Source organism: Canis lupus, chromosome 22 (assembly GCF_011100685.1).
Source record: "Canis lupus familiaris isolate Mischka breed German Shepherd chromosome 22, alternate assembly UU_Cfam_GSD_1.0, whole genome shotgun sequence".
Taxonomy (NCBI): domain Eukaryota; kingdom Metazoa; phylum Chordata; class Mammalia; order Carnivora; family Canidae; genus Canis; species Canis lupus.
The window spans coordinates 16,563,955-16,582,853 of NC_049243.1; the positions used below are offsets into that span (position 1 = coordinate 16,563,955).

At 41.5% G+C, this 18,899-nt stretch overlaps 2 protein-coding genes across 2 annotated transcripts in view; one reads left to right on the forward strand and one right to left on the reverse strand.

Annotated features, from left to right (window-relative positions):
• Positions 1-18,899, forward strand: part of LOC106557584 — a 51,429-nt gene that overhangs the window by 15,815 nt on the left and 16,715 nt on the right. Inside the window, exons 3-4 of the mRNA XM_038570172.1 lie at positions 202-470; positions 711-900. Of these exons, the coding sequence (XP_038426100.1) occupies positions 202-470; positions 711-900 (459 nt within the window). The remainder of the gene's footprint in view (positions 1-201; positions 471-710; positions 901-18,899) is intronic.
• Positions 12,671-13,067, reverse strand: LOC100686620 (60S ribosomal protein L27a-like). Its single transcript, XM_038569706.1, has one exon. It carries the CDS (start codon positions 13,065-13,067, stop codon positions 12,675-12,677), a length of 393 nt encoding a protein of 130 aa, XP_038425634.1. The 3' UTR covers positions 12,671-12,674.

Genomic DNA, 18,899 nt, shown 5'->3' on the forward strand with positions numbered 1-18,899 from the left:
TTTGAACAGGTAACACATTATTTCAAAAGAATTCATGACCTCAAGATCAGGGAGTTAGTTCATCCCCTCCCCTTTCTGTTTTACAGGAAGGGACACAGGGTGCAGTGGAATCAGGCGCTTGCAGGGGTCGGAGAGAGCGCGGGTCCTGAGGGGGCGGGCAGGGCGTGCAGCACCGCTGGGGACACAGAGACTGAGCGTCAGGGGCGGGTCAGCGAAGGGCACGTTCGGCCACGAGGCACACGCGGCCCCAGCAGGCGTCCCGGAGGAAACCGAATCTCGCGGGATCTCAGGAGTTCCCGTGGGACGAGAAAAACCTGGCTGCGCAGCGGAGTGGAAGGCGTTCCTCTCAGACTTGTCCCAAAGGCCTGTGGCTCAGGCCACTTCGCACGCAAACCCCAGTCCTCGTGGCCGCCTCGCTCCCTCACTCAGAGTCACGGTGCTGCGGTGCTTCTCCCCAGAGGCCGGGAAAGGTGAGTGGGAAAGGCGGCGGCCCACAGGCTGAGGGGGCAGCGACGCCGGAGGCAGGAGCTGGGGAGCGAACTGCGCATGCGCGGGCCGCAAATCTCTAGCCCCACGGGGTCTGGAAAGATGGCTGCTGTGCCGGCGGAGGGCGCGCAGCCCTGTGCTCCCCCGGGGCGCGGGGGCCATCTTAGACTGCGGCAGCCCCAAAGCACCGCTCCACTGTGTCCTTCGTGTCACTTTTCCTCCAGGCAGCTGCGGGGGCGTCTAAAGTTCATCTCAGGAGACCATTGCTGCCTGTTCCTTGCACCTTTCCCCTGAACGTCGTGTGTCTCGGAGCCTTATCTCTGACGGAGCTCGTCTGTCAGCACCCGGTGATGGGGAAGATGGCGTCTTCACCCACTCCCCTTCATCGCCCCCGACTGAACAACGGAACTGTCGGTGAGAGGCGTTCCTCTGCCGTAGAAAAACAGGTATGTCCTTCCAGCTGGTCTTCTGGGGGGAGGGGCCCGGTGTGCTGATTCTCAGGTGTGTGCACTGTTGGCGGGAATGTGAGCAGGTGCAGCCACACTGGGGAACTGTGTGGAGGCTCCTCGAAGAGGTAAAAATAGATCTGCCCTGCGACCCAGCAATGCACTGCTGGGGATTTACCCCAAAGATACAGATTCAGTGAAACGCCGGGACACCTGCACCCCAGTGTTTACCGCAGCAATGTCCACAATAGCCAAACTGTGGAAGGAGCCTCGGTGTCCATCGAAAGATGAGTGGGTAAAGCAGCTGTGGTCTGTGTATACAATGGAATATTACTCACCATTAGAAATGACAAATACCCACCATTTGCTTCAACGTGCATAATACCCTCCTTCAACTGGAGGGTATTATGCTGAGTGAAGTAAGTCAATCGGAGAAGGACAAACATTATATGGTCTCATTCATTTGGGGAATATAAAAAATAGTGAAAGGGAATAAAGGGGGAAGGAGAGAAAATGAGTGGGAAATATCAGAAAGGGAGACAGAACATGACAGACTCCTAACTCTGGGAAAGGAACAAGGAGTAGTGGAAGGGGAGGGGGGTGGGGGGTTGGAGTGACTGGGTGATGGGCACCAAGGGGGCACATGATGGGGTGAGCACTGGGTTATATGCTGTATGTTGGCAAATTGAACTCCAATAAAAAAAATACATACAAACAAAACAGGTATGAGTTACTCATTTTGTAAGGGGATACTTGGAAAGTCATGAGTATGCAATGTACAGCATGGTGATTATAGTCAATAATACCGTATGGCATATTTGAAAGTACCTAGGAGAGTGGGTCTTGAACGTTTTCATCATAAGGAAAAAAATTTGTGACTATGTGTGGTGATGGATGTTAACTGGACTTGCTGTAGTGATCATTTAGCAGTCTCTACAAGTATCGAATCATTGCATTGTGCACCTGAAAGTAATATAACGTTCCGTCAGTTATTCCTCATTAAAAAGGGTATTATATAATTGATAGAATCCAATTGTCTAATTGTCAGTTAATTGCTTAATACTCCTTTAATTGATAGTATCTAAAGTAATAGTTTTAAAAAATGACTAAGCCAATGAAAGAGACAAATATCAGAATTTTACAGCCCAAAAGTTTTTCTTTAATGATAATATCAAGAAATCGGTAGCTGTTACTCCTACTAGTTCTGAGCCCCCTGATGAAGTCTCTGTCCAAGCAGAGATGTGTGACCTCTCTTCTGATTTCAAAGTCCAGGGACACTTAGGCGAATAGGGGCTTGCTCATCCATGGACAACTGTGGTCAGTATAACGTGGTCATTGCTTTTCATCTCAAGAAAGGTGACCTGCCTTCCTTTTTTGTACTTGAGAAAATTGCCTGGTGAAAACATCTAATAGCAGCTTTAACTTTCTCATTAAAGTGCTGAGAAGTGAGCTTCCTCAACTCTTGAGTAGAGATATTAAAATTGAAAGCACACAAAAAGCTCTTATGATAGAGTGTAAGATATGAAGACTAAAGTAATTCCTAAGCTCTTTTTAGTTGTATCTTATATCAATTGTCAGATAGACCTGGAGTAGCCTAAGCTTTCATATACCATGCTTTTATACAGACAGGTTCCTAAATCTATATGTGTTCAGTTAAAGGAAACATTGTAGCATAGCAAATGGCCAAGAAAGTACCCTCTGCTTGTTTCTTTTGTGTTGTCAGGGTTCCTAAGACATCATGGGAAAGGGCAGGTGTTCATCCAGATATTGAATTTCCAGGAACATAGGGCTGAACTACATTTCTCAGGTCCCAGAATCTCAGTGGGGTCATGGCAGTGAAATGGGAGCAGTGATGGCAGGGGAGAAAGGGTGTGCCTTTTCCATTGCTCTTTCTCCCCTTTGTACTGCAGTCAGTGAAGGAGGTGGCAGATGAAGCAGTCTGAGTTCTTGAGTCACCTTGTGGAGGAGCTGCAGGCAGAGAGTCTCCAGCTCCCTGTCAGACTCCGATGTTAATGAGAAATAAACTTCGGATGTGTTAAGATTGAGATTTCAGGGCTAATTGATCACAGTGTAGTACAGGATGTATGTATGTCGGAATGCAGATGTACAAAATTCAGGAGATGTAAAAGTCCTGACAATCTCTTTTGCCAGAAGCAAACAGTATTCCTAGATTCTTATATATCTTTCAGAGATAAATTATGTGCTAATAACAAAAACAGTATAGTTATGGTAATGGTAGCAAACAGTAAGAGCTTGATGTAACCATTGCCCCTAAAAGTTATTCTTTATTTATTTATTTTTTATTTTTTAAAGATTTTCTTTATTTATTCATGAGAGAGACACAGAGGCAGAGACACAGGCGGAGGGAGCAGCAGGCTCCATGTAGGGAGCCCGATGCAGGACTTGATCTGGGACTCCAGGATCACACCCTGAGCCAAAGGCAGATGCTCAACCGATGAGCCACCCAGGCGTCCCAAAAGATATTCTTTTTTTTTTAAATAATAAATTTATTTTTAATTGGTGTTCAGTTTGCCAACATACAGAATAACACCCAGTGCTCATCCCGTCAAGTGCCTCCCTCAGTGCCCGTCACCCATTCACCCCCACCAGCTGCCCTCCTCCCCTTCCACCACCCCTAGTTCGTTTCCCAGAGTTAGGAGTCTTCATGTTCTGCCTCCCTTTCTGATATTTCCTACCCATTTCTTCTCCCTTCCTTTCTATTTCCTTTCACTATTATTTATATTCCCCAAATGAATGAGACCATATAATGTTTGTCCTTCTCCGATTGACTTATTTCACTCAGCATAATACCCTCCAGTTCCATCCACGTTGAAGCAAATGGTGGGTATTTGTCATTTCTAATGGCTGAGTAATATTCCATTGTATACATAAACCACATCTTCTTTATCCACTCATCTTTCGATGGACACTGAGGCTCCTTCCATAGTTTGGCTATTGTGGCCATTGCTGCTAGAAACATCGGGGTGCAGGTGTCCGGCGTTTCATTGCATCTGTATCTTTGGGGTAAATCCCCAGCAGTGCAATTGCTGGGTCGTAGGGCAGGTCTATTTTTAACTCTTTGAGGAACCTCCACACAGTTTTCCAGAGTGGCTGCACCAGTTCACATTCCCACCAACAGTGTAAGAGGGTTCCCTTTTCTCCGCATCCTCTCCAACATTTGTGGTTTCCTGCCTTGTTAATTTTTTCCATTCTCACTGGTGTGAGGTGGTATCTCATTGTGGTTTTGATTTGTATTTCCCTGATGGCAAGTGATGCAGAGCATTTTCACATATGCTTGTTGGCCATGTCTATGTCTTCCTCTGTGAGATTTCTGTTCATGTCTTTTGCCCATTTCATGATTGGATTGTTTGTTTCTTTGGTGTTGAGTTTAATAAGTTCTTTATAGATCTTGGAAACTAGCCCTTTATCTGATACGTCATTTGCAAATATCTTCTCCCATTCTGTAGGTTGTCTTTGAGTTTTGTTGACTGTATCCTTTGCTGTGCAAAAGCTTCTTATCTTGATGAAGTCCCAATAGTTCATTTTTGCTTTTGTTTCTTTTGCCTTCGTGGATGTATCTTGCAAGAAGTTACTGTGGCCGAGTTCAAAAAGGGTGTTGCCTGTGTTCTCCTCTAGGATTTTGATGGAATCTTGTCTCACATTTAGATCTTTCATCCATTTTGAGTTTATCTTTGTGGATGGTGCAAGAGACTTTTTTTTTTTTTTTTTTAAATGCCCATTTGCTGGGTACTTTCTTTCTCCTTATCTTGAAAAATAATAAAAAATAAACACACGGGAAAAAAAATCTCAAAAAAAGGAAAGGAATAAAACTCTAAGAAGACGAGAGATGGGAGGCAGGAGAAGCCTGACTGCGGCGGGGGGCATCTGCCTCACGCTCCTCAGCCTCCTCCCTCCTTGGCCCTTCGGTGGGGCTCCCGACACCCTGCGGGTGGGTCCATGAGAAGAGGTGCATGTGGATGTCCAATTTTCCCAGCACCATTTATTGAAGAGACTGTCTTCCAGTGGATAGTCTTTCCTCCTTTGTCGAATATTAGTTGACCATAAAGTTCAGGGTCCACTTCTGGATTCTCTATTCTGTTCCACTGATCTATGTGTCTGTTTTTGTGCCAGTACCACACTGTCTTGATGACCACAGCTTTGTAGTACAACCTGAAATCTGGCATTGTGATGCCCACAGCTATGGTTTTCTTTTTTAAAATTCCCCTGGCTATTCGGGGTCTTTTCTGATTCCACACAAATCTTAAAATAATTTGTACTAACTCTCCGAAGAAAGTCCATGGTATTTTGATAGGGATTGCATTAAATGTATAAATTGTCCTGGGTAACATTGACATTTTCACAATATTAATTCTTCCAGTCCATGAGCATGGAATATTTTTCCATCTCTTTGTGTCTTCCTCAATTTCTTTCAGAAGTGTTTTATAGTTTTTAGGGTATAGATCCTTTACCTCTTTGGTTAGGTTTATTCCTAGGTATCTTATGCTTTTGGGTGCAATTGTAAATGGGATTGACTCCTTAATTTCTCTTTCTTCAGTCTCATTGTTAGTGTATAGAAATGCCACTGACTTCTGGGCATTGATTTTGTATCCTACCATGCTGCCAAATTGCTGTATGAGTTCTAGCAATCTTGGGGTGGAGTCTTTTGGGTTTTCTATGTAGAGTATCATGTCATCGGCGAAGAGGGAGAGTTTGACTTCTTCTTTGCCAATTTGAATGCCTCTAATGTCTTTTTGTTGTCTGATTGCTGAGGCTAGGACTTCCAGTACTATGTTGAATAGCAGTGGTGAGTTTGGACATCCGTGTCTTGTTCCTGATCTTAGGGGAAAGGCTCCCAGTGCTGTCCCATTGAGAATGATATTTGCTGTGAGCTTTTTGTAGATGGCTTTTAAGATGTTGAGGAGTGTTCCCTTTATCCTTACACTCTGAAGAGTTTTCATCAGGAATGGATGCTGTATTTTGTCAAATGTTTTCTCTGCATCTATTGAGAGGATCATATGGTTCTTGGCTCTTCTCTTGCTGATATGATGAATCACATTGATTGTTTTACGGGTGTTGAACCAGCCTTGTGTCCGGGAATAAATCCTACTTGGTCATGGTGAATAATTTTCTTAATGTACTATTGGATCCTATTGGCTAGTATCTTGTTGAGAATTTTTGCATCCATGTTCATCGGGGATATTGCTCTATAATTTACCTTTTTGATGGAGTCTTTGTCTGGTTTTGGAATTGAGGTGATGCTGGCCTCATAGAACGAATTTGGAAGTACTCCATCTTTTTCTATCTTTCCAAACAGCTTTAGGAGAATAGGTATGGTTTCTTCTTTAAACGTTTGATAGAATTCCCCAGGGAAGCCATGTGGCCCTGGACTTTGTGTCTTGGGAGGTTTTTGATGACTGCTTCAATTTCTTCCCTGGTTATTGGCCTGTTCAGGTTTTCTATTTCTTCCTGTTCCAGTTTTGGTAGTTTGTGGCTTTCCAGGAATGCATCCATTTCTTCTAGATTGCCTAATTTATTGGCGTATAGCTGTTCATAATATGTTTTTAAAATCGTTTGTATTTCCTTGGTGTTGGTAGTGATCTCTCTCATTCATGATTTTATTAATTTGAGTCTCCTCTCTCTTCTTTTTAATAAGGCTGGCTAATGGTTTATCTATCTTATTAATTCTTTCAAAGAACCAACTCCTGGTTTTGTTGATCTATTCCACAGTTCTTGTCTCGATTTCGTTGAGATCTGCTCGAATCTTTATTAACTCTCTTCTTCTGCTGGGTGTAGGATCTATTTGCTGTTTTTTTCTCTAGCTCCTTTATGTGTAAGGTTAGATTCTGTATTTGAGTTCTTCCCAGTTTTTGGATGGATGCTTGTATTGCGATGTATTTACCCCTCAGGACTGCTTTTGCTGTATCCCAAAGATTTTGAACGGTTGTATCTTCGTTCTCATTAGTTTCCATGAATCTTTTTAATTCTTCCTTAATTTCCTGCTTGACCCTTTCATCTTTTAGCAAGATGGTCCTTAACCTCCACATGTTTGAAGTCCTTCCAAAACTTCTTATTGTGATTTAGTTCTAATTTCAAGGCATTATGGCCTGAGAATACACAGGGGATGATCCCAATCTTTTGGTATCGGTTCAGACCCGATTTGTGACCCAGTATCTGGTCTATTCTGGAGAAAGTTCCATGTGCACTTGAGAAGAATGTATATTCAGTTGAGTTTGGATGTAAAGTTCTGTAGATATCTGTGAAATCCATCTGGTCCAGTGTATCATTTAAAGCTCCCATTTCTTTGGAGATGTTGTGTTTAGAAGACCTATCGAGTGTAGAAAGCACTAGATTGAAGTCACCAAGTATAAGTGTATTATTATCTAAGTATGTCTTAATTTTGGTTATTAATTGATATATTTGGCAGCTCCCACATTCGGGGCATATATATTGAGGATTGTTAATTCCTCTTGTTGGATAGATCCTTTAAGTATGAGATAGTGTCCCTCTTCATCTCTCACTACAGTCTTCGGGGTAAATTTTCGTTTGTCTAATATAAGGATGGCTACCCCTGCTTTCTTTTGAGGACCATTCGAATGGTAAATGGTTCTCCAACCTTTTATTTTCAGGCTGTAGGTGTCCTTCTGTCTAAAATGAGTCTCTTGTAGACAGCAAATAGATGGGTCCTGCTTTTTTATCCAGTCTGAAACCCTGCTGCCTTTTGATGGGGTCATTAAGCCCGTTCACGTTCAGAGTTACTATTGAAAGATATGAGTTTAGTGTCATCATGATATCTATTCAGTCCCTGTTTTTGTGGATTGTTCCACTGGGCTTCTTCTTAAAGGGGAATTTTGAGAGTCCCCCTTAAAATTTCTTGCAGAGCTGGTTTGGAGGTCACATATTCTTTCAGTTGCTGCCTGTCTTGGAAGCTCTTTATCTCTCCTTCCATTCTTAATGAGAGCCTTGCTGGATAAAGTATTCTTGGTTGCATGTTTTTCTCATCTAGGACCCTGACTATATCCTGCCAGCCCTTTCTGGCCTGCCAGGTCTCTGTGGAGAGGTCTGCTGTTACCCTAATACTCCTCCCCATAAAAGTCAGGGATTTCTTGTCTCTTGCTGCTTTAAGGATCTTCTCTTTATCTTTGGAATTTGCAAGCTTCACTATTAAATGTCGAGGTGTTGAACGGTTCTTATTGATTTTAGGGGGGGATCTCTCTATTTCCTGGATCTGAATGCCTGTTTCCCTTCCCAGATTAGGAAAGTTTTCAGCTATGATTTGTTCAAATACATATTCTGGCCCTCTGTCCCTTTCGGCGCCCTCGGGACCCCAATTAATGTAGGTTTTTCTTCCTCAGGCTGTCGTTTATTTCCCTTAATCTATCCTCATGGTCTTTTAATTGTCTCTTTTTTCCTCCGTTTCCCTCTTTGCCATCAACTTGTCTTCTAGGTCACTCACTTGTTCTTCCACCTCATTAACCCTCGTCGTTAGGACTTCTAGTTTGGATTGCATCTCATTCAATTGATTTTTAATTTCTGCCTGATTGGATCTAAATTCTGCAGTCATGAAGTCTCTTGAGTCCTGTATGCTTTTTTCTAGAGCCACCAGAAGCTTTATAATAGTGCTTCTGAATTGGCTTTCTGACATTGAATTGTAATCCAAATTTTGTAACTCTGTGGGAGAGAGGACTGTTTCTGATTCTTTCTTTTGAGGTGAGTTTTTCCTTCTAGTCCTTTGGCTCAGTGCAGAGTGGCCAAAAACAGGTTGTGTTGAGAAAAGGAGAAAAAGAAGAGAAAGAAGGAAAGAAAAGAAAAAAAGGAAGAAAAAAAAAGAAAGAAAGGAAAAAAAGGGGTGGGGGAAGCAAACAGCAAAAAGCAAAAAACAAAACCAAACAAAACAAGGGGAGTATCCTCTGATTCTGTATACTGTAAGTCCCTTGACTTCCCCTGGAACTTTCCAGTTCTGCTTAGTCAACAATCTGTTTTTCCCGTCGTCTAGCTGGTCTTTTGGGGGAGGAGCCTGTTGTGCTGATTTTCAGGTGTTAGCACTTGGGGGAGCTGCTCTGCCCCCTGCCTGGTGCAGGGCTCAGTGAGTGATGTTTATCCTGTTTATCTGGTGAGGCCCCTGTGAGGCTCATTGGGGGTTTGTACCCCGTGAGGCCCCAGGAGGAACAACCACAGTGGCGGCAGCCAGCTCTGCAGCCCTAGAGTCAGCTCCCGCAGTAACTAGGGAGCTCTCAGTCTGCAGGGACCTGGAGGCTCTGGGGCGGGGCCGCTGATCTGCTCAGCTTGGGGCAGGAGAGTCCTTGCTGTCCTGGGCCCTCCTGGCCTCTGCCTGTCCTGGGGGGAGGCCAGATCCTGGGCTGTGTTCTGCCCTGTGGTCCTGGGCTTGCGCTGTTGGATTCCCACTCCCAGAGGCGCAGCCCCCTCCCCGCAGAGCCTCCGCCCGAGCCCCTCCGAGCTGCTCCCGGGTCCAGCTGTGCGCATGCTGCAGCCCTTTAGGGAGCTCAGCCACGGGGTGTGGGGCTCTCCCCGGGGCACAGGTGTCTGTTTAGGGTCCCAGGGAGCCTGAGGGCATCCTCGCCCTCCTGGGGTCCTGCTCTAACTCCCTGTGAGCGCCTTTCCGCTGGGAAGATTGGTGAAGCTCCTGCTTCTGCAGGACGGGGCTTCCTGTCCTGGATACACTCGCCCCGGCCTTAGCCCGGCTCCTCCCTCTTGGATGCCTTTTGTTTCTTTATTTCTTTTTTCCCCCGTCTTCCTACCTTGATAGAAGCACGCACTTTTCTCCCTGTAGCATTTGAGCTGTTCTCTCTTTATATCTCAGGCCGAATTCGTAGATTTTCAGGATGATTTGAAGGTTATCTAGGTAATTTGGTGGGGACAGGTGACTTGGGGACCCTACTCTTCCGCCATCTTGCCCCTCCCCTCCCAAAAGATATTCTTTAGACCCAAAGGAGAGTGATCTAAATCAGCAATATGTTTGTGTGGTGAGGGGAATCTTTGCTCTCATCAGTCATTAAAGGGACCCCAACTAAAAGAGGCCCTATAATCTTTAATATGTGTATTTGAGGCTGAGCTGGTCAGTAATATCTGTCTGGCAAGAGGGCAAAGAGCATAAAGGACGGCATGTGAAAGGCTTTTAGAGGTCAGGTCCAATCATTGACTAGAGTTCAGTTATATCCCTACATCTTAGGGAAAAAGAGGCTTGCAGGTATAATTGAATGTGCTCTTGGAAAAAGAGGAACTGAGGGGCGGCCCCGGTGGCTCAGTGGTTTAGCCCTGCCTTCAGTCCAGGGCGGGATCCTGGAGACCCGGGATCGAGTCCCATGTCAGGCTTCCTGCATGGAGCCTGCTTCTCCCTCTGCCTGTGTCTCTACTTCTCTCTGTCTCTCTGTCTCTCTCTCTCTCTCTCTCATGAATAAATAAATCTTAAAAAAAAAAAAAAAAGGAAAAAGAGGAAGTGAGTTTGGTGATCAGCAAGCTGTCTTTGTCTTATATGTTCATTCACACAACAGTTTTGGGATCAAGGGGCTGCTATTCCCACTTTATGGAAGTACAGTTGACATACAATATGCTATTAGTTTCAGATGTACATCATGGAAGTTTGATTTTTTTATACATAATGAAATGATCTCCACTATAAATGTAGTTACCGTCTGTCACTATACAAAGTTATTACAATATTATTGACTGTATTCCCTATGTTGTGCATTATATCCCTGTGACTTATTTATTTTATAACTGGAATTTTGTACATCTTAGTCCCTTTCTTTTGTTTCGCCCATTCACATAAGCCTTCCTACCTCTGGTAACCAATAGTCGATTTCTGTATCTGTGAGTCTCTTTCTGTTTTATTTTGTTTGTTCATTTGTTTTGATTTTTAGAGTCTACATACAAGGTATGATATTTGTCTCTCTCTGACTTTTTCATCTAGCATAATATCCTCTATGTTATGTATATCCCTTTTGCTGCTAATGGCAAGATTTCATTTTTTTTTTTTTACAATGGAATAATATTCCACCATGTATATGTGTATATATATATGCACCACATCTTGTCTATCCATTTATGTATGGATGCTTAGGTTGCTTCTGTATGTTGATTGTGTATATAATGCTGTGATGAACATAGGGATGTATATATATCTTTGAGTTGGTTTTTTCTTTGGATAAATACCTAGAAGTGGTATTATCCTATCATATGGTGGTTATATATGTATATATTTTAAAATATTTTATTTATTTATATTGGGGAGAGAAGGAGCATGATCAGGGGAAGGGGCAGAGAGGGAAATGGAGAAGCAGACTTCCCAGTGAGCAGGGAGCCCAAAACAGGGCTCAATCCCAGGACCCTGAGATCATGACCTGAGCTGAAGGCTGACACTCAACTGACTGAGCCACCCAGGTGCCCTAGTAGTTACAGTTTTAATTTTGGAGGAACCTCCTACTGTTTTCTACAGTGGATGCACCAATTTACATTTCAGCCAACAGTGTATAAAGGTTCCCTTTTCTCCATATCCTCACCAAAATTGTTATTTTTTTGGTCTTTCTGACAATAGCCAATCTGACAGATAATACCTTATTGTGGTTTTGATTTTTATGTCCCTGATGATTAGAGACGTTGACCTTCTTTTCATGTGCCTGATGGCCTCTTTGTGTCTTTTTTGGAAAAATATCTATTTATTCTCTATTTTTAAATCAGGTTGTTTGTTTATTGATGTAAAGTTGTTTAAATATTTTGGATATTTACCCCTTTTTGGATGTATGATTTGCAAATAACTTCTATTCAGTAGGTTGCATTTTGGTTTTAATGTTTTTTTTTTTTTTTTTTTCACTGTGCAGGTATTTGATAGCTTTAATTTTTCTTTTTATTAGTATAATTTAAACATCTCTAGATATACTTAAGTCCATTTTAATTTCTTTTTAGTAGTGGTTCATATCCCTTATTTACTAATTTTTTAGAATGTTAGATATTTTCCTTATTGATTTATAGAATAGCTTTATATATTAAGGAAATAAGCCATTTATCTATGTTGCTATATTGTTTTGGCCAATTTTTCATTTCTCTTTTGATTTAAATTATGGTGGATTTCCCCCTATATGTTACTTTAAAAAATGATTATGTTTATCATACTTCAATGTCTTTTCTTTTCTTTTCTTGGATCAGGTGCACAAAAAAATCGTTTTTGCATTCTGTCATTATAAAACATTTTCTTTTGTGTTTTCTTATATTTTTCTTTTAATTTCCTTTTTATAGTTAAATCTTTGCACCATATGGGATTTTTATGTTGTAAAAGGTAAGATAGAAATTGAATTGTAGTTGTCCTTATGTATATCCTTTTAGCCCAACATCAGTTAGTGAATACTAACTATACTTTTTTGTCCATTATCCTAAAATGTCACTTTTTTCACATGTTAAATTCCAATTGGGTCTACTTCTGGATAGTCCGTAGATCTATTTACATTTTACTATTATGCATTTTTACTTACTGTAAATTTAAATATGTTTCAATATCTTATTGTAAACACCTCTATTATTCTGAATTTTCTTGGTTTTCCTTTCCTTTTTATTTTTCCATATGAGCTTTGACTGTCAATTAGAGTAGTTCTATATATTTTTTATTTTTAAATTAAAAACTTTTTTGAAAAGCACTTGTTAGCATTTAATGAACCTCTCCCTATGTGGCTTCAAACTACTGGAATGCAGGCGCCCCCCCCCCCCCCCCCCCTTATCTTCTCCTCAGCTCTTCTAACTGAAGAATTTAGCCTTCACGATGACAGTCTGTTTTGGGAGCTTACCAACTTTTCCAAAACTGTAGTAGCCTGATCGCACCACATCAATAATAAGAGCAGCTCCAGTCTTGTTTTTGGTGGCATTTACCCATGTCTGCTCAACAACTAGGGTCCACAGTTTATCAAGGTTGACAGTTGGGCAGAAGCTGTGGTTCCTCTTTAAGTGGTAATGTCTCATACCAACTTTTCCAAAGTAACTTGGGTGATATTTGTCAAAGTTGATCCTGTGGTGATGCATGCCACCAGCATTATCCCAGCCTCCTGGGTGCTTCTGGTGCTTGCTGATGCGGCCGTGGCCATGGCTCACGTAGCCTGGAAGTTTCCGGGTCTTCCTTAGTCTGGATGGCATGTTGAAGTAGTTCTTAAAAAAGTAGGCTGTTGTTATTTTTCTAGAGGTCATGTATTAACATAGATTTGATATCTGTCCACCTAGGTGTATGTTATTTCTTTTAATTTATTACAGGTATCTTCTTTAGTTGTACCTTAATGTTTTCTTCATGTAAACTTCTTTTAAAGCATAGTAGGCATTTTATCTTTTCTCCTTATTTTTCCATTTTACTTTTATTTGGTTATTTTTACACAGAAAGCGTACTTATTTTATTTTTTTAATTTATTTATTCATAGAGACACAGCTAGAGAGAGAGAGGCAGAGACACAGCTAGAGAGAGAGGCAGAGACACAGGCAGAGGGAGAAGCAGGCACCATGCAGGGAGCCTGATGTGGGACTCGATCCCGGGTCTCCAGGATCACGCCCTTGGCTGCAGGCGGCGCTAAACCGCTGCGCCACCAGGGCTGCCCAGCGTACTTATTTTTGTATATAAATTTTGTTCCAGTCATATAATATTATTAAGAGGCTGTGAGCGTAATGGGTAAGATCACATGAGTCAGTGCCAGACGGCCTGTGTTTGAATCCCAGCTCTACCATTTACTGGCTATTATTGTGAGGATTACAGATAATCCATGAAAAATGCTTAAAATAGTACTTAGCTTAACCATTGTTTAGATCAGATATTGTTATAGAAGTTAGCTTGCTTCTGGAGAAGAATTTTGATGGTTTCTTGTTTCCATACTTGGGAAAAGCTTAAGTTAGATAGGACACATTTTCTTTGCTTGTGGGGAACTCTATTTTCATTTGCTAATTCATTTGGTCCTCCAACTCTCCTTTGATAGACTAATAATTATACTAAATTTCACAAATGTGAAATTCTACTCAGAGTGATTAAAAAAAATATCTGCACCAAACTTTAAATCCAGGTTTCCCAACTCTAAAGCCAAAATCAAAATTTAAATGTGCCAATATAGTAAAAGAAAAGATTTGTTTGAAAATATAAGCCTTTTTAATCACAAAATTTGTTCTTATACTTACATATTCATTGATTCATGGAATGTTTTTCTGTAACATGCTTTAATATAAAATGTGCTTTAATTACACAAGTTCAGTTTGTGGGAAGAAGCTCTTAACTATGGCTTCAGAGAAAGAAAAAAGTAAAAATAGTACTACCCATTTGACCCACTTTAAAACTATCTTTTCCTCTTTGTGTCTTTCCCACCCTCTCTCCTCTCTCTATGCCTATTCCTACTCACTGTAACCCATATAATACCTGACCTGGGTTACTACAACAGCTATTATGTGGTTTCTTCATCTCTAATCTTGTCCTCAGAGCATTCTCTGCACTGTCACCAGAGTGGTATATTGCAAGTATTAAGCATTTCCCCTTCTACCCAAGTTAGAGCTCGTTAGGGCAGCTTTAAGGCTCCCCCTGCTTACATCTGTTATCTCTCCAGCCTGGAATCTCACTAGAATGCTCAAGCAATAGCAAATGCTCAAAGTTCTCTTGAGCACACAAAAGTGCCTTTTCATCTTTGTGAATTTGACCCCTCATTGCCCTACTACTTTCTTTTTCCCCCAGTAATGAGCAGTGTGCTTCATATACCAGAGATTCTCAGTAGATGTGTTTCCTGAAAGAATAAACACATGTTTCCGCTTTTCTTTTAAAACATCTTTTAGGGAAGCAGTTTTTGTTGTGGAAAATTTTGAGAAGTTTAGTTAAGCACCTGGAGTCCTGGCATGCATGCATGCATGCATTTATTTATTTATTTAAAATTTTTTTAGTCTTTTTTTTTTTTTTTTTTTTTTTCAGTCCTGGCTTTTAGTTCTGATTCTGCCTTTGGCTCACTGTGAGAGCCTGGACATGTGTCTTTAGGTTTGGGCATTTAAGTGTCCAAGCAGATTTTGGGACTGAGGCAGCTCACTATTTAGGGGAAAAATTAGGAAGCACCGAAGAGGCAGGAAAGCTTTGCATATTATTTATTTCAAGTTTTACAACCATCAGGGAGTAGGAATTAATATTCTCATGCTAGTGGAGAACAGTGACACAAATAAATGGTGTTCGAAGGGGAGAAGAAAAATGCTTCTGGTGCAGGGGTTCTGAGGAATGAAGAGGAGAAAAGCCAGAAGTGAGACTGTCTTCATTCATGAATCTATCCCCCTCTGCCACCTCCACAATCAAGTCTTTGGGAAGGAGGGAAATGGTAGGGAGGGCCAGGGAGATTTGGAGAATCTAGAACAGGGGGCCTTCCTTGTTTCTCAGGGCATGGCCTGAGAAGACTGCACCTCTTTTAATGAAGTTGAACATTCAGTATATTCAGTGTGTAGGGCTGTTCACTGCAGTTGCTTTGAAATGTCTGAAGAAGGGTCTAAGCAAATCAGTCTGTGCTAGCACTTCTGGTTCCTATGGCATATATGTGTCATCTGGGGAGTCAGCCTTTCTCATGGCACTTGTTGGGGATGCCCAAATGCTAAGAGGACTGTAAGAGCAGAGGGTCAGGACAAGAAGACTGTAGAATGTGGGACTCTGTGGCTGGAGTCTGGAGCAGGTTGGAGACAGGCAGGACCAGACTCACTTTAGCAGGATGCTGAGCCAGCTAGGGCAAAGCTAGACCAGAGCACATTACTGCCAAAACCTCTCTGCTTCAAATCTGTAAGAACTTAGAAAGTTGTTGGCAAGGAGGCCATCAGAAGGAAGGAGGAAAAAGAGGTAATTAATTTACTGAGGTCAAATCCTGAAGCAACTGAGAGAATACCTGAAAAGTACTGGCTAGAACTGGGGGAGACTGAGTAATAATCATTGACGAGTCAAAGATGGTTGTTTTTGTTCAATGGGCTCAAAATCAAGATGAAATTCCTTGCAGAACATAGTTACCTTTTTAAAAAAACATTTGAATTGTGGCATGTATCATCAGTATATTTTTAATAATTCCTCAGTCATTCAACAACTATTTATCAGTCATCTACTATATATAGGAATTCTGCTCATGACCCTTCCTGATGTTTCAAAGCCCTTTTTGAAACAACTCTTTCTGTGACCATATGCTCTCTTGAAGTCTCATGGAGACCTCCTAAAGCCCAGCTTCTGAAGCCCACCCTACCTTTTCTTACAGCAGAGGTTCCTTACTCTTCATAAGTCCCCCTTTAGTGTTGTTTACCTGGGGATTTCCATTATTATTTTTCAAGCAGTAGTCTACACAGAAAGGTGTGTTAGGCTTATATATGTAAATGTATAGGATATAAATTTGAAAATTTATTAGTTGTAAACACACTGATTCCCCTTGCATTAGCTCTTTGGTGACCCCACCCTTTTCCCCAGATGTTAAGGGTAAAGCAGTGCATGGAAGTTTTTAATACAGTAACTCAAAGCTGGAAAAGGAAAAGCTTCTGCTTTAGCAGAATAAGGTTGAAGAGGTATGCCAGCAGGGGATTATCTTTCCCGCTACAGGGTTGCTTGGTTGTTTTTTGGGTATCCTACTTGAAGGTCAGACCACCACGGAGAATAAAAGGATCATTTTTGCCTAAGCAGTGAAAGAACCAGACAGAGAAGAGACTGATTGAAATCTCTGTCTGGAGGCCAACTAGAAGAGAACAAAGGGCTAGCATTGGAGTGTGGGAGTGAGAGATTAAAAGGAGTGATTGGCATGGAGGAGCAGGAGAGAATTCCTGGAGTATCTGGAGGAGTGTCTCTTCTGGTCCAGGAGAGCTTGCATGCTGTTATCCAGGAGACCAGGAATGCGGCCCCAGGCCTTTCATAGGACTGTGACTCCTTTGTAGGACACCTCCTAGATCTCTGCCCCCCCTTTCTTTCCTGGCAAAGCAAACTTCATTATGGCCCTGAGGTTGGAGCTCCAGGTTCAGCTGAACACTTGGGAGTTGGGGCGAGGGCCTCTCGTGTTGGCCTCAGCAGCTCCATCCCATTCGGATTCAGGTGGAGAGAGGCTGGGTCAGGGAGGCCTGGGGTCATAGCACACGCCAGGGAGGAAGGCCACCCTGCCTGCTGACCTAGCCAGCTCTCTCTCGATCGGTTTGAACCTACAGTAGATAAAGAACTGGACATTTGTTAAGATCCTGCATATGTGCTTCACTGCCAAAATAGATAATAGATGCTCTTTTCTTCCTTCTCCCTAACTCATGTCCGGACTTCCTCAGGAGTAGAAGGCAGCAAGCATAGTGAAAAGACCCCCGAGGGGCCCCATCAGACTGTAGTAGACAGAGCATGCTGTTTACTGACTGTGCCCCTGTTACCTTCCACAGTGAGAGGATTCATGTCCAAGTAATGCTGTGGGGAGCAGCAGAAGAGTAACACCGCAGCATGGTTTTAAATTCAATTCAAGAAATTGGCTTCCTCCTCTCCTATCTTCTCCTGTCTTCTGTTAAGCATTTGTAGTTGCTTCAGGCTTCAGAATTGCCATTTCATCAAATTATACTTTCATATATTGTTATAGAATACATAACAATATATTGCCATGCCAAAGCTATTTTATTATAGAAGTTAGGGGTATAGAAAGAAGGAAACAAAAGAATAAAATAAAGTCATTGGAAACATTTCAATTTCAACTTCTTGGATTTTTTTACATGAGATGATGGGACATGGAGGTAAATTCTTTTCTTCATGTCAGTATAAAGTATAATTTTCCTAGGGCAGTTTTTCCATTTTTTGATTGTGGGATCTATAGTGAGTGCTGTAACCTAGTCTTGCAAAAATACTGTGACAAAAAATCTGAACACACAGAGATCTTGGGGAAATAGAGCACTTTCTACCAAAGACCTGCTGCTGACCTCTGCTTTGATATTCTTTCAGGTTTCTTTGGAGGTGGAAGGTAAGTGCTTGAGAGTCTTAAATCAGCCTTTTTCTGATTGTATAGACACAACCTATGCACAGCCCCTGCCATGGATCTCCTGTTGCTTTTTTTCCTTTTTTTTTTTTTCTTCCATTTCTTCTTTTATTTATTCAGGTGAATTATTTTAGAATAGTCACCGTTGTAACTGCCATCCAACCTAAGAGATAGAACCTTTTCAGCTACCCCAGAATCCCCTTGGTGAGGCCTGTCCCAGTTACAAATGATCTCTTCTGTTAGATTAGCCACTATTCTGACTTTTATGGTAATTATGTCCTTGCATTTTTTTTTTATCACCCAAGAGTATATCTTTATACACTGTATCTTAGTCTTTTTCATTAAAAAATGATGTCTTTAGATTCTCTTTTAATCTAGTTTTTCTCTCCACCTCTACCTACCTCATCCCTTTTTTTTTCCTTAAAATTTTCTTGTTGAAGGACCTAGATAATTTGAACTGTCAAGTTTCTTGTTGTCTAGATTTTACTAACTATATATTCTTGGCTAAGTGAACATGTTCTATTCTCTTTTCTAAATCTTGGCTAAGTTAACATGTACTAATCTTTCTATTTCCTAAAAATCTACAGGATTCAGAGGGTTGGTCACACTCCTGTTTGACATTTTAGCAAGTTGATAAAAGGCATATATGTCTGGTTGTCTCTTTTTGTCAGCAGACGTTGATACTCATTATATAAATCCATTAATTCATTGAGTGGAGAGTGTTGCAAATGGTGATAGCCTATCATTTAAAAATTCTCTTAAATATATTTTTAAAAATAGACACTTACCCTCATCTATTATTTGGTTATCCAGTGGTCTAGTCATATAGGAAAGACAGAATAAAAGCTTGTTTCCTTCTCTTTATTTACTATCCTTTGAAAGTGATCACTTAATTTTAGTAATTTAAATATTAATGAATGGATTTATACATATCTATGGGAATTGCTTTCCTATTGAAGCTGAATTGTCCCATCTTTGGCCAGTGGAAACCTCATAAAGTTACCTGCTGAGTCCT